Here is a 13668-nt window from a genome sequence, read left to right on the forward strand (position 1 = left end):
GGGTATATCAGAAACGCCTGGCACATGGAGGGCTACGGAATAATTTCGAGCAGCTGGGGCTCTTTGATGCGCACCTTAACCTGAGTTAAGCGAAATTTTTTTCTTTTGGATTCTGTCCCCATAGGGATGCGGACGTCGCCGCCGGGAATTGAACCCACGTCCTTCGTCTCAAAAGCAGAACGCCATGGCCATTGAGTCATTACGGCGGGCATGGTATTAGTGGAACCAGACCCTGGTGGAACGTTTCTGATCTTTATTACTTCATTATTTACGTTGCGCGCTTGCTTCAGGTGGTTTTAAATGCGGAGCATTTCTTGGCGAACGTTTGCCACTTTGAGAGTATCTATCTATCTATCTATCTATCTATCTATCTATCTATCTATCTATCTATCTATCTATCTATCTATCTATCTATCTATCTATCTATCTATCTATCTATCTATCTATCTATCTATCTATCTATCTATCTATCTATCTATCTATCTATCTATCTATCTATCTATCTATCTATCTATCTATCTATATCTATCTATCTATCTATCTATCTATCTATCTATCTATCTATCTATCTATCTATCTATCTATCTATCTATCTATCTATCTATCTATCTATCTATCTATCTATCTATCTATCTATCTATCTATCTATCTATCTATCTATCTATCTATCTATCTATCTATCTATCTATCTATCTATCTATCTAGCCGCCTACGTCTTGGTGCTCTCATGGTCGTTTCGTTAACTTGGTAGGTACCAAAGTTGGCATAGTATGACAATAGTGTATGACGAACATAAATGATAGGTCATGACATGAATGTCATGACATGTGTGTCATGTAGGTTATGATACACCCGCCTACGTCTTGGTGCTCTCATTGTAGTTTCATTAACTTGATGATTGTATACTGCTTCGGATAACATCGATTCTCACAGGACGTGAGATCTGCCGGTTTTTTTTTTCTCACTCAATTTTTCATTCATCTTTGTGTTTTCATTGGACGGCCGTTTCCATGTAAGAAACACTCACAAAGTGATCAATGTTCTTTGTAACGAAGAAAGAACTATAGCTCTCGTTCGCAGCCAGATAGACCTCGTACACTGACGAATTCTCGCTCTTCTATAATACGCGAGATGTGACGTGACCCAAATAGGGCGCCAAACTCGCTGTGTCGCTTTTCATTTTTGCCTGTGCTTCGAAAGTCTGCCACCATTCATTACGATCGTGATGTATGGATCGCTTTCACAGATCTCCGCGAACGATTTATCCCTCCCAAGAAACCACGGCACGTGGAACTTACGTCGCGACACCGCGATGATTCATTGAAGAAACACTGTGTGGCCGAAATAATGGCAATGCTCGACACGCGTGAATTTCTTACGAGCCCCCAAGTATCAGTGCCCGAACATGCCTACAACATACACATACAGTGCAATGGTATTTTTTTTCGTAGCTACAATATTTGTCGCAACGTCAAAAACAGAGGTCGCACAGCCCTGATCACGAGGGATAGCAGCAGGTCGCTTGCTTGCTTGCTTGCTTGATCCTCATCGGTGGCGCTTACCCACTACGGGGGATTGGCCAAGAAGCCGGCGGTTAAAGGTTAAACGGAAGGGGGAGATGAAAAAAAAAAAAACTAGACGAAAAAGTAAATCAGGGTGAAGTATAGTGTTTATGATAATTTGGAAAGATATTTACAGGGCAGAAACAGAATTAAAATCATTGTAATTGTATAAAAACAGCACAAAAATTTTGGTCGTATTAGAATAATTTCGAAACACCAATTAGCGATTTAATGAGTTATGCAATTATTTATTTCGAGAATTAACTGGGTAGTCTTTTTGTGTCACAGATATAGTCACAGAGGGCGACGCAGATGTTGCTGTGGCTAAAGCCCATTGAAGAAGCCCCGAATGAGAGGATATTTTCAGTAATTAGTGAAATACCAAATTTACGGTATGAAAATTCGAATTTCTTCCTCTGATTCCTAAAGCGATGACAAAATAATAGAAAGTGGTCAATGTTTTCGGGTTCCTGGCAGGTAGGACACAGAGGGGACGGTGCCAGACCGGACCTGTGTAGGTAAAAATTTAATGGTGGGATTCGGCAGCGTAATTTTGTTATGGAGATCTCTAATTTACGTGTGGGGCACCATTTATTGTCCCACGAAAAGGATAAATGATTAAATTCCGACATTTGGATTTTCCGTTTTGTAGAATCTTCTAATAGGGAAAATTTTCTAAACCTAGCCGCAGTGACATAAGCCGAACTATGCATGACAGACATAACTGGTTCATCAAGAGATATCCCTTTTTAATACAGCGCGCTACTGCGACTTCTTCTTCTTCTTCGCCGCGCCTTGATTGAAACGCGCATGCCTGCTCGTATAGTCCTCCTCTTCATCGGAGTACAGGCGCGGCAATATATATTTAACGTTGGACACAATGCGGCGCTGCTCTGTCGAGAAGGCGTTTTCCGTGTATTGTCACATCCTCAGGCATTCATTGCATAAGTAATCGCGCGGAGTGTGAGTCGGCTTACGTTTGCGAGGAACGAGGTTTGCCGAGAGGTTCACCTCTGTCTTCCTAAGAATAGGGAAGGCGGTATAGTGTGTTTGCGTACTCGCTTCCTATATAGGTCCTGCCGAAAAAGAAACCTGTCACGCGACTGTATTAAAGAGCGACGCTATATAAAGGGAGATACTGAGTTAAGCTACGTCGGTAGGACAGACACACAAGTGGAACTGAGAATGGACAACTATTACTGAGAACGTTGGCTTGGTGTGCATGTGGTGTCACATTCAAACGAGGGTTCAAGGAGTTTTAAGATTGCGTACCGAAGCGCGGGCTTAGTGCACGCAAAACGAAAGCTATATTATAGGCTTCTAAAATTATTTTCTACTCTCCTTACGTCCTTTCGTACATCAGGCTAATTGCGTCTTCTATAACTTGAGGTCCCCTATTTCTAAAACTCCCTAATACGCAATGCAAATGCTTTCGTGTTCTGATATTTGTGTTGTGTTGTTGTATTGCTGCGGAGTGACTGAGGTAAAGCGTACCTCGGCTACTTAATCTGTATAAATAAATAAATAAATAAATAAATAAATAAATAAATAAATAAATAAATAAATAAATAAATAAATAAATAAATAAATAAATAAATAAATAAATAAATAAATAAATAAATAAATAAATAAATAAATAAATAAATAAATAAATAAATAAATAAATAAACGCAAACGTCGGCAATGAATATAATCATACCTAAGACAGCGATGCCGCAACGGAGTGTCCACTCAACATCTAACGTCTGCCCGCGCCGTTAGCCAGACGCCCTATACACTTTGTAGTGCTCAGTCGTTGGCGTAGGAGTCCTACACGCGTACTAACATAGATGGCAAGTCCAAACACATAGCTCCGTTAAGTCCAGTCAACAGTACACTATAGCATCATCGCGTCACCTTGTAGTAAGGTAGAAAGATGGGCGTGTTGGAAAGGATGCATACTTATTGGTCAGCGCGAAAAACAACTGAAGACACAGAGGTAGAAGCGCTCGTCCTGTGTCCTTCTACCTCTGTGTCTTCAGTTGTTTTCGCGCTGACCAATAAGCGTGCGCCACTCTGCACTGATATTTCGCGGGGCACTGTGAAGATCCCAATGTGTTATATGGCATGCGCGTACTCACCTTAATGATAACCGCCAATGCGACGAGGCCCTGCGCTCGTTGCCTGGCTTCGGACACGTTGGCGTACAGGTCGCAGTTGTAGCCCAGGATCTGGAGCTGCGAGAGATGGGTGCGCCTACCGCTTACAAAAAGTCGCCGTGGAAAACATGTTGTCTTTCTGTTGAGTTTTTGTTGGTTTTCAACAGACGTTTTGTTCAGATGCAACAGAACATCTCGCACGATATTCGCAAGGGTCATGGCACATAAGGTCCCCAAATACTGTGGGGCCGAGACGCCGAGGCCGCGAGGACAATTCCAACGCCCGTTGATATTGTTCGTCGTTTTTGCGTGAATCTGTTGCCAATGTTGTCGTATTGATCTGCGCTTAAGTGTTTATTCTAAATACTTCCCCTTTATACCGTTCCCATTTCCTCTCTCTAGGTTTAAATCACACAACTCGTTTGTCCGTATGTGCCGCACCACTTGGGGACAGAAAAGGACACGGCAAAACGAGAAGAGTAGCGGGCCAGGCGAATCATACCATACGGAAAAGTAATGAATGGAACTTCTTATGGGCGGTAAACGCGCGCTAGAAGCTGTACCTGTCCTCATACGTGATGGCAGTTTAACGTCGCTTTCACGCACATCTCTATAATGTCTAGGCTGAAACCGCAGCTGAGTGTGTGTAATAATAATAATAATAATAATAATAATAATAATAATAATAATAATAATAATAATAATAATAATAATAATAATAATAATAATAATAATAATAATAATAATAATAATAATAATACAAACGTAAAACGTATGCGAAGTAGTTTGATCTTACAGGTTATCCGTCTTAGATAGATAGATAGATAGATAGATAGATAGATAGATAGATAGATAGATAGATAGATAGATAGATAGATAGATAGATAGATAGATAGATAGATAGATAGATAGATAGATAGATAAAAGGGAACGCAAGGAGGTTGACTAGAAAAGCATATCAAGTTACTATTCCTAACTGGGGAAAGGGACGAGCACGATACAGGTGTAAATACAAATACAGGCTGAATTGCTGTCGTTCGCAGAGGCCAGCTGTTAATCGGAAGAGCGCAATTTTCTGCACTGGCAATCGGTGAGGCCGCTTTTGTGATACCTCTTATCCGTACACGAAATGATGGTTTCCGTGGATAGAGAGAAAATGATGCATAGAAAGGCAGGGAGGTTATGGTTTCTGTGGAGCATTCCACTAATCGATGTGTGCCAGCGCTACTTATCTACAAGTGGCACCTCATGAGCAGGAGTAGTATGTTTGAAAGCAAATACAGTACGCTGGCGACTTCTTGGAAGTCCGTACGTATTCGCAAGTACAGCATACGGTGGTACAGGCCTCTTTTCCGAACAGTCTCGCTTTCAGTCTTCTGACTCCTTCAATGTCAGCTGTGCGACGCACTGAATACGTATAATATGGTGGAAGTAGAGACTTGCCAACAAATGGAGGCTGGGTAAAGCAGGGCTCGAAGCGGGGTGACGTGTCCAAGAAGCTTGTCAACTCATTATTATGCAAGCTTGCGTGACCTCGGTGCGCGCGACTGGAAGAGAGTGGACAGCTTGAACTAACTCAGGACGGGCAAGAAAGCCAACATGAGAGCTGTGGGGGCACTTTCAAAGCGGAGCTTTGTTTGCGAATTCTCCGGGATATTGTTCATCGTGTCTGCTGTTGTCTTTCCAAGTAGCTCACGCACATGGCATCACTCATATAACGGATCGGCGTATATGTAGCCTCATATGTACCACCCACACAAATGGGCCAATTGCCGACTTGGTTCTCTGCGGATATTACCCAGCGAAACAACAAGCGGTACTTGAATATCCTCACTATAACAAATATAAGCCCCTCCGAGTGCATAATTCCTTTATTAAAACTAAGCTTTTTTTTTACGCCTTCCTTCAATGCGTTTGGTGCGTCTGCTTCCTGCCGGGTAAGGTGGGCCGGTTCTGGAGACAGTGTAATCCGCTGTCGCGTTGAACACGTAGCTTGCGTCGTGGGGTTGATCCGCGTCTCGACGATATGCCGGACAGTCACGTAACAACCGCGATGCTCCAAAACGCGTTGCAGAAGATGAACAGTTTGATAGCATTTAATCAGCCGCTACGCGAAAGCGTTGCTTCGGATATATTCCAAAATGTGCAATGGTTCTGCATATTCTTCTTCTTCTTCTTCTTCATCTGCTCCGCTGTGCTCCGGTCGGGTCTGGTCTGTCTCCACTGTCCGGTGCACCAATCACGTGAGAACCCACCACGGTGAGTCATTCGTGTAGGCATCGGAGGGTGGAATTCAACAAGCTGACTCGACTGGAATCGTTCGGGTTTAAAGTTTAAGCGGGAGAGGAACTCACGTATAGGCACGCCGCTAATCGCGATGTCCTTTCCCGCGCTGTGAGCAAGCACGTGAGAATCGCCTGATGGCTTTCCGATATCCGAGCAGCCGGAACGCCTCGTTACGAGAAATAGCGCCATCACACTGTCTCGGCGAGGAATTCGCTCGATCGTTCCGCGCTCGCTTACGGAACTCGCATTAAAAAACAAAATGATAAAGGCAAAGCGTTCGAAGACACACGAACAAACAAACGCCTGATTAAATGGCATTCCAACCTCTTCTTTCCCTTTTCTTTCTTTTTCTTTTTCCGCGTTATCTCCGTCGAGCCTCAAGTTGCACACTCAGACACACACAGATTAGAACAGTTTTCGGGCCGGCTGGCATCAAAAGATGCGGTCGATCCTCACGAAAACGGAAAGGTCGGAAGGCCTTGTCCTTCCTTGCGTTTCACTTCATAAAAAAACGCATATACGTTGTCAGGCCGCACCGTGGTGTTGGGCGTCTAAAACATGCATTAAGAGTTTTCGAGAAAACGAGCGCTAATTGGGGTACAAATTTTTAAGCAGCCGCAACGCGGAAAACTTGAGTGTTAAGAAGATGCTGCGCTGCAGTCTGTTGGCGGCGCGGTTCCGCTTGCAAGTGCGATTAGGATAAGATCAAATGTCGCCCGCCATATTGTTAAGAGTATATGTCGTCATTTTGCTTCACCCACGTGGTAACCTGGATTGTATTCATCAGAGCGTTAACTTACGAACAGGGGCGTGCGCGTACACTTGTAGTTTAGCATACGAATTCGAATTGTATTCGATTTGAGAGTTTGATGTTCGAAATATTAAAATATCAGTTCCTTGCCGAATATAAGGAATAATAATGTTTATTCTTAATTGTCATAATAATTATTTTAAGAGTACCTAATGGGGAGAAAAAAAATATGCAATACTGTTTAAAACCTCCGTTGTCATTCCTGCTCAAGCACACTCGCTACTCGGAAAGACTATAGCTTTGGTTGGCGTTGTTTATCCGGATATAGAGAGGATTCCAAGCTGACTTGTGGATTTTAAGTTATCTTAGACTACCGCCAAGAGGGACCAGCACATTACGGCATCACTGTCGCTGACTGAACAGAATGGCGATTTTGCTGCAACGCAGCGTACCCCTAGACGCAATGCAAGCTTTTCATGTTTTCTACCAGTATTCGCACTTGTTTTACTTTATCTACAAAACGGGGAGCTGCCGGCACCAACTTCAATCTGTCAACATCTCTATAAAATTTATGCAATGAAAAAAGCGTCGGCTCTGCTAGGTAAGGGCTAAAGGGTCCTAATACCAGTGCACGAAATGTAGTCGCGAATGTTTTACTGGAAATAGTCCTATGCAGGCCTGGCCTTCGGCGAAACAGGGAGGTAATACTTCTTGTTGAGCAACGTATGAGGTGAGGGTAACGGGGCTGGGAAAGACGATCAGCGGACTGGTGTGACGTATAGAGAGGCTGTACTCGCGTGGAGAACTTTGTACGTTTTCGTGCTTTCACTGGATTCAGTATTTTTCAACGTCTTTCGTGATTTCATTTTATTCGCCATGCGAAGAGGAGTGTCTCCTAAAGGCGCCAACTTCTACAACAATATTATGTTGTATATATACATATAAAAACTAGAGACACGTGATAGGAAGAGCTGGATTGAGCACCGGTGCACCGAACTGCACTGCGCAATGCTCTCCGCATTGGTAGGGAGGTTTTCTGTATGACACGATATTGATAGATAATGATCGATCGATAGAACGACGTAATCATATTATACATTTCAGTCTCCGAGGCGGGCAGTTTGAAATGCTTGCCTTTCCGCTAGCACCGCTTTTGACTTTTGAATAGACCTAACGACGAACTATATAACTAACAGGCGCCGTAAGTCACCCACCTCTGCCGGGAAGACGAATCCGGAGACGGAGTGCTCGGAGCCTCGGTCTTCGGTGCGGCCGAAATGTAGCCGCAGCTCGTAGACGCGGTACCGGTACGACAGTGGTCCGAGGCTGATGTTTACGCCACCCAGTTCGTCGTCTTCGGACAGGCGGAACACGATGCCTTGGCCCGTGTTCTGCAGCAGCCCGTCCACCTGCGCCAATAAACAGTCGTAATGAACAATTGGAGGTTTGCGCAAGGTAGCCAACCGCATTTCTGCAAGGTAACAATAAAGCTTTCGAGCCTGAACGCCGTGTGAGTTTGTGCAAGATTGAACGTAGGGAGATTGGCAACGATACATAGAGCTGTCACTATGGAATTGTACATGTGAATGATGAGCAGAATGGTGGAACATGCATATATTGGTAATTGGACGGAATATGATTACGAGAAGGCTGGATAGTTGCTCCTCTATTGATAACGTAGTGCTGTTGATATGGTACACCTTTACAATACCCGAGTGTGTATTCGATTTGTTCTCCCGGATTGTCCAGGTCTGCCCAAGGCGCTGCTTTCAGCCAGTCAGTGGTGGCATTGCAGCAGTGCGATCTGGCAGTGCCGGGCAGTCTGGAACCACAAATAAAAAAAAAGACCAACTCTCCCAGCTTGAAAAAAAAATTGAGCTCAACAGAAGTGGTTTTGCTACGCTAGTAGCCCGTCATCCTGCGCCTGCAAGAAGAGCTTGAGATCTCCGTGGTAGCGCCGCACTGTAAGTTCTAGCTTGGTTGGTTGTCATACTTTCAAAAACACACCGAGTTGCTTTGCTTTACGTCGTGAATAAGTTGAATGAGGTCGGTTGAAACGAGCCTTGCAGCATCTAGTAACGTTTGACAGGAGCTCTACAAAAAAAAAAAAAAAAAAAAAAGCGACAAGCATAATCTTAGAAGATGAAGCCAGAACTGTTCCTGACTGTTTGCTCTCAGAGAAGAGAGACTCGATCGCTGGAGAAAAACGAAAGCTGCTTTGGCCGCTACGCCGAGTATGGAGACGTATTAACCTTCCCCAATACGGCCGATGAAGAAACATTCTCTTTTGTGATCGTTTCGGAAAGCGGATCACTCGCCAACCCTCGTAGGGTATATAGAGCCAGGAGAGTTCTGGCCGAAGCGCTGGCTTTTGCCGCAGCAGCGCTAGCTGGCTCTCATCTTTCCCTGCGACGAGCAAGATGCCTGCAACGGTGATTCGAGTTATTACTGGCGCGTCTTCTCGATACAGCCTGCAAGTTTTAGAAGCGGGGCGGAGCAGGCGAGCAGAGACAGAAAGCAGAAGAGGGATGGGGTGGGGGGACTCATTGTTCGAGGGCCGGTTGGTGCGGCGGCTCGACGCGAGATCCTTCTCGTCCCGGCGCCATTTGTCTCGCTAGGGGCGTTCCCGTCGCGAAATGGGTTCTTCTCGTGCTTCGGGGGCCTTGTTGTCCACCGATAACGAGCCTCATTTCCGCTCTTTGTCGCCCCCAGATATCTGCCGAAGAGAGCGGCCATCACGTCCGGACCAGCTGGGGCCGCCCCCGCCGCCACGGCTGCTGCTGCTCCCGCCGCGACGGCATTGCTACGCGGACTGCGTTCTCGCGAGCACGGCTTCACGGCGGGGCCACTCACTGGCGGTGCTCTCCTCTCGGTCGCGCGGCCCTACCACGATTGCGCACTACTCTGGGTGTGACTCCTCTTTTCGAGGAGGCTTCGCGAAATTCGCGGAGGCGTCGGCTGCGCCTAACGCGTTTTTCGCCGGACTCCTGTCGTGTGGTTCGGGACGCTCGTGGACGGCGTGATAAGGCGATAGAGGACACGAAAAAAAAAGGAAATAACGAGACTCGTGACGTTGGTTGTACTAATTGAGGCTTTAACCTGACGCGGCTCTTTGGTCAACGCAGGAATAAGCTGGTTAACCTCTGTCGCGCGGCCGGCAACTCGGTTCGCTGTAAGGTATACCAATGAGCGAATCGTGAATCGGCCTTTTACAGTGATGACCGGCAAGCGTTCATCCAGTTTTGTGTTGCGTCTGTCTCACGTATAATCATCATCTTGTTTTGTTGACAGAACAAGTCGCCGGGGAGTAATGATGTGTCGTCGTGTATATCGTCGTGTGTACTTCCATTAGCGCGAGAAGTAGCCAGAAAAGAAGGATCTACTTGACCCCAGCGATGGATTTGATTCCGAATCTGCGGCATGTGATTCGTCGTGCCGACATCATTCCGATTGTCGTCACGCCATCGTCGTCGTCACCGTTGTTGTTGACGTCACCGTCGCGAAAGCTGTCTTCGTTCTGGGTGCCCTCTTAAGGCTTTTGTTTGAGAAGCCGTTGAAAGCGTCGCGGTGTGCAAAGAACGGCTGAACGAATTGTCTTGCTCGTGAGGCATGCTAGGGCTTTACGCGCGGAGAACAGAGGCACAGAAAGGCAACCCAAGTGCTTGAAATCGCCAAAAGCAAACGCACTTGGTAGAGGCGTCGTGGAACATCGTCAGGTTAATATTGCGGTGTTAGCGAACCGTTAAAATCTCTGGAACTGAAATCGGGTGTTTGTGGCATAATGTGCAAACGACGAGTGGTAGATCTGCGAAAAGCAGGCTCTTCGAAACCGTGGCGTTCGCTCTCGATTTTCCAGGGGAGGTGAGGCAGAAAGAGAGAGATGATGCGTATGCATAACCATGGAGCGATATAAGCGCAGAGTAATCAAAGATCAATCAAAGACTGCTAAGAAGCGCTATGGCGCTGCACTCGTTGAATCACGGTGAAAATCGTGGCTAGAACAAAGGCTTTTCTTTGGGCTGCCTATGCCTGCGAAGGTATACTTTGTGATTTAATTTTTCTTCTTCAAGGTCCAATTTATTTGTTTGATTGTCTTTAAATCATTCTCTGCGGCGGTTAAGCAGTTACATTTCATAATTATTGCAATTTGTTGCGATATTCTCGGTGAATCAGTAAGTGACGGCTCGTTATATTTGGACACAATGCGAAATTGTATCACTAGCCAGTGACGAATGAAATTTGGTATTTCTTAAAATTAATTCGGTAAGAAAGTTTAAAAACAGACAAGTAGTAGGACTCTAGGAGACTAAGATATAAGGGCACTTTTTGCAGGCTATCGCTGGCTTCTTTCAGGCTTGGAAAAAAAGCTTTAATGCTGCACGTATTGAGTAAGAGAAAGCTGGATCAGAAAGTTTTCAGGATGATTTACAATTTTCTCATTGTCTACTTTACTCAGAATATAATTTTTAATGAAGGTAATTATTTAATAATGACTAAGTATGTAATTAAGCGAAATACAAAAAAAATAGTCTGGCTTGCTCCCAAGAGACGGCAAACAACATTACATTGATTACGTTCAGCTACGTGCATGGCACTTGCATGTTTTTAACTTCTGGCACAAGTTACGTAGGACAGCCAGTATAATATCGACACGAATTTTGAGGCAGAGTATCGCACATATTAATTTATTCCTTCCTGGTAGCAAGCTGGAAGTTTTTCTTGCGGTTAACATCCCCCGCTTCAGCATCTCGTTAATCTCCTTCTCTCTCTTAACCTAGCCAGTGGCGGCTCAACCCCACGGTGTTAGTAATCTTTGCGTGAAAATAGGAATGCAAGAGAGAGAGAGAGAGAGAGAGAGAGAGAGATTATAGTTCATCAACTGCATGATTGATAACAATACTGCTCCGAAATGCAAGGGACACGTTGCTATTTGTTTTTTATTATCGCAGGCTTTTTATTCAACGTGTAAGAAAACTGCTGTAGGAAAGCTTGCGTGCGTCAGAAAGCTGCCATATTGATCAGAAAACAATTTTAAACTGTTTGGCCCCGGAAAAGTGGCAGTGAAAGAATAGTTAACGAATGATTCGCTGCTCTTTGAGTGATTAGGTGGATGGCAAAGAAAATAACTAGCCTTCTAAACGTGGTCTCTAACACAACATATTTCGTTTCGTACGCATGTAAGATCTCGCATTTTTATTGACGCTTGATCGTGCGGCCACCCAATCTGAGTAATATTCATTCGCGCTCCACGGCCACTGAAAGACGGACAATCTGAACCTATTCCATTTCAACCTATTTCATATTTCAAGCGCTAAAGAAAGTTGGCACCTCTTTTCCCGCCCCCAAGCAAACCTCTGTGCCTTACTTTAATTTAAGCAAAAAGCGATAAAACGAAGAGCAGAATAAAAGAAAGCCCGACAAAGACAAAAGAAATGTATTTAGCGAGGGGTCGTTCACCCGAAAAGCAGAATCTTTAGGCATATGACAGCTCATTGTGGCATGGCGCTTTCTTTCGCTTTAAGACTCAAAAGGTTGCAAACGTGCCCCGGGTGTTCGGAAGAAAGGGGAGCTTTTCCGAATGTTCACTAGAATGTCCATTATCCTTCATTCTGTCCTTGTCTCTTTCTTTCATTCTTTCTTTCTTTCTGTATTTCTTTTTTTCTCTCTTTTTCTCCCTTCACACACAAAGAGTAGCAGTGCGAGTAGATGGGTGGGCGGACGAGATAATAAGCTTTCTATTTCGATATGCCGCGAAATTTGTGACGTGTGGGTAACAACGAGGCTTTGCTTCCAGAGAAAAATTATGTGGACCACGTGTTCAGGCATGAGAGTGCTTACAGATGAAGCGAACAGGAAGGAAGCGACGACGTAATAATGAGGGCATTTCCTACCACACGATTGGGGCGCAATGAGGAAACATTCAGCAAAAGCGAGATAACGTAAGCGCGGCTGCTGCTAAGATAATGATGCGAGGTTGATATGACGAATGGGATAAGGGGCTTCGGAGGAAAAGCGTTGTGTTCCGTGCATAGATATTGTATTTGCACTTGGATTTCTTGCGTCAGATTTATCACGGCAAAACCAGACCTGAGCTGTAGGCCCAAGAGACGACGACGACGACGACGACGACGACGACGACAACAACAACAACAACAACAACAACAACAACAACAACAACAACAACAACAACAACAACAACAACAACAACAACAACAACAACAACAACAACAACAACAACAACAACAACAACAACAACAACAACAACAACAACAACGTCGAAGTGCCGTATTGACGCTTGTATATGTACATGTTTTCACGTTACGAATCATTTCGAAGCGATAACAATTGTTTGGATTTCCTACACATGTTTTGTTATTATCACTCTGTTCCCAGACAGGCGTGCGGGATGCAGCCCGTGTCTATTTTCCGTGAGGCGCATTGTCCATCTATTCTTTCTATCAGAGTCAGAAATGTCTCTCTGGACGAATGTTATTTTATTACAGACAATGTGCTCTTTGATGAGATTATTTGAGACGACTTTGGATGAGCACTCAATTGTGTGCAAGCATAAATGTCGCCTTTCGGGCGGGTGCTTGATGTTGTGGGGCTAGAAGTGTGAGGACACCTATACAGCATTGCTTCACGGCCGCTCATGTTCTGTGTAGTATATGAGGGAAAAATAAGTACCCTGTGGTTTGAAACTGCAATCGGCTTGAGGTTCGGGTCGAAGAGCAGCTGCCGCGGTTCTATGTTGACTGGAGACTGCCGCCGCCCCGTGCTGCACAGGCTCCAGGCAGGGTTTAGCCGACCCCAGAAGTCTGGACCTGCGGCAACGAGGAAAGACACGCTCGCAGGTGACCGTCATGGCTGCACCGCTGTCGAAGATGGAGTCACAGGTTCCTGAGATTACAAAGAAACTTTGACATGTCGA

At 45.0% G+C, this 13668-nt stretch overlaps 1 protein-coding gene across 1 annotated transcript in view; it reads right to left on the reverse strand.

The window, feature by feature from the left end:
• Positions 1-13668, reverse strand: part of LOC119449793 (carbonic anhydrase-related protein 10-like) — a 105000-nt gene that overhangs the window by 21463 nt on the left and 69869 nt on the right. The window contains exons 3-5 of the mRNA XM_037713058.2: positions 13425-13561; positions 7952-8146; positions 3683-3778 (exon numbers count right to left, since the gene is read on the reverse strand). Coding sequence (XP_037568986.1) covers positions 3683-3778; positions 7952-8146; positions 13425-13561 — 428 coding nt within the window. The remainder of the gene's footprint in view (positions 1-3682; positions 3779-7951; positions 8147-13424; positions 13562-13668) is intronic.

This window comes from Dermacentor silvarum, chromosome 4 (genome assembly GCF_013339745.2).
Source record: "Dermacentor silvarum isolate Dsil-2018 chromosome 4, BIME_Dsil_1.4, whole genome shotgun sequence".
NCBI lineage: Eukaryota > Metazoa > Arthropoda > Arachnida > Ixodida > Ixodidae > Dermacentor > Dermacentor silvarum.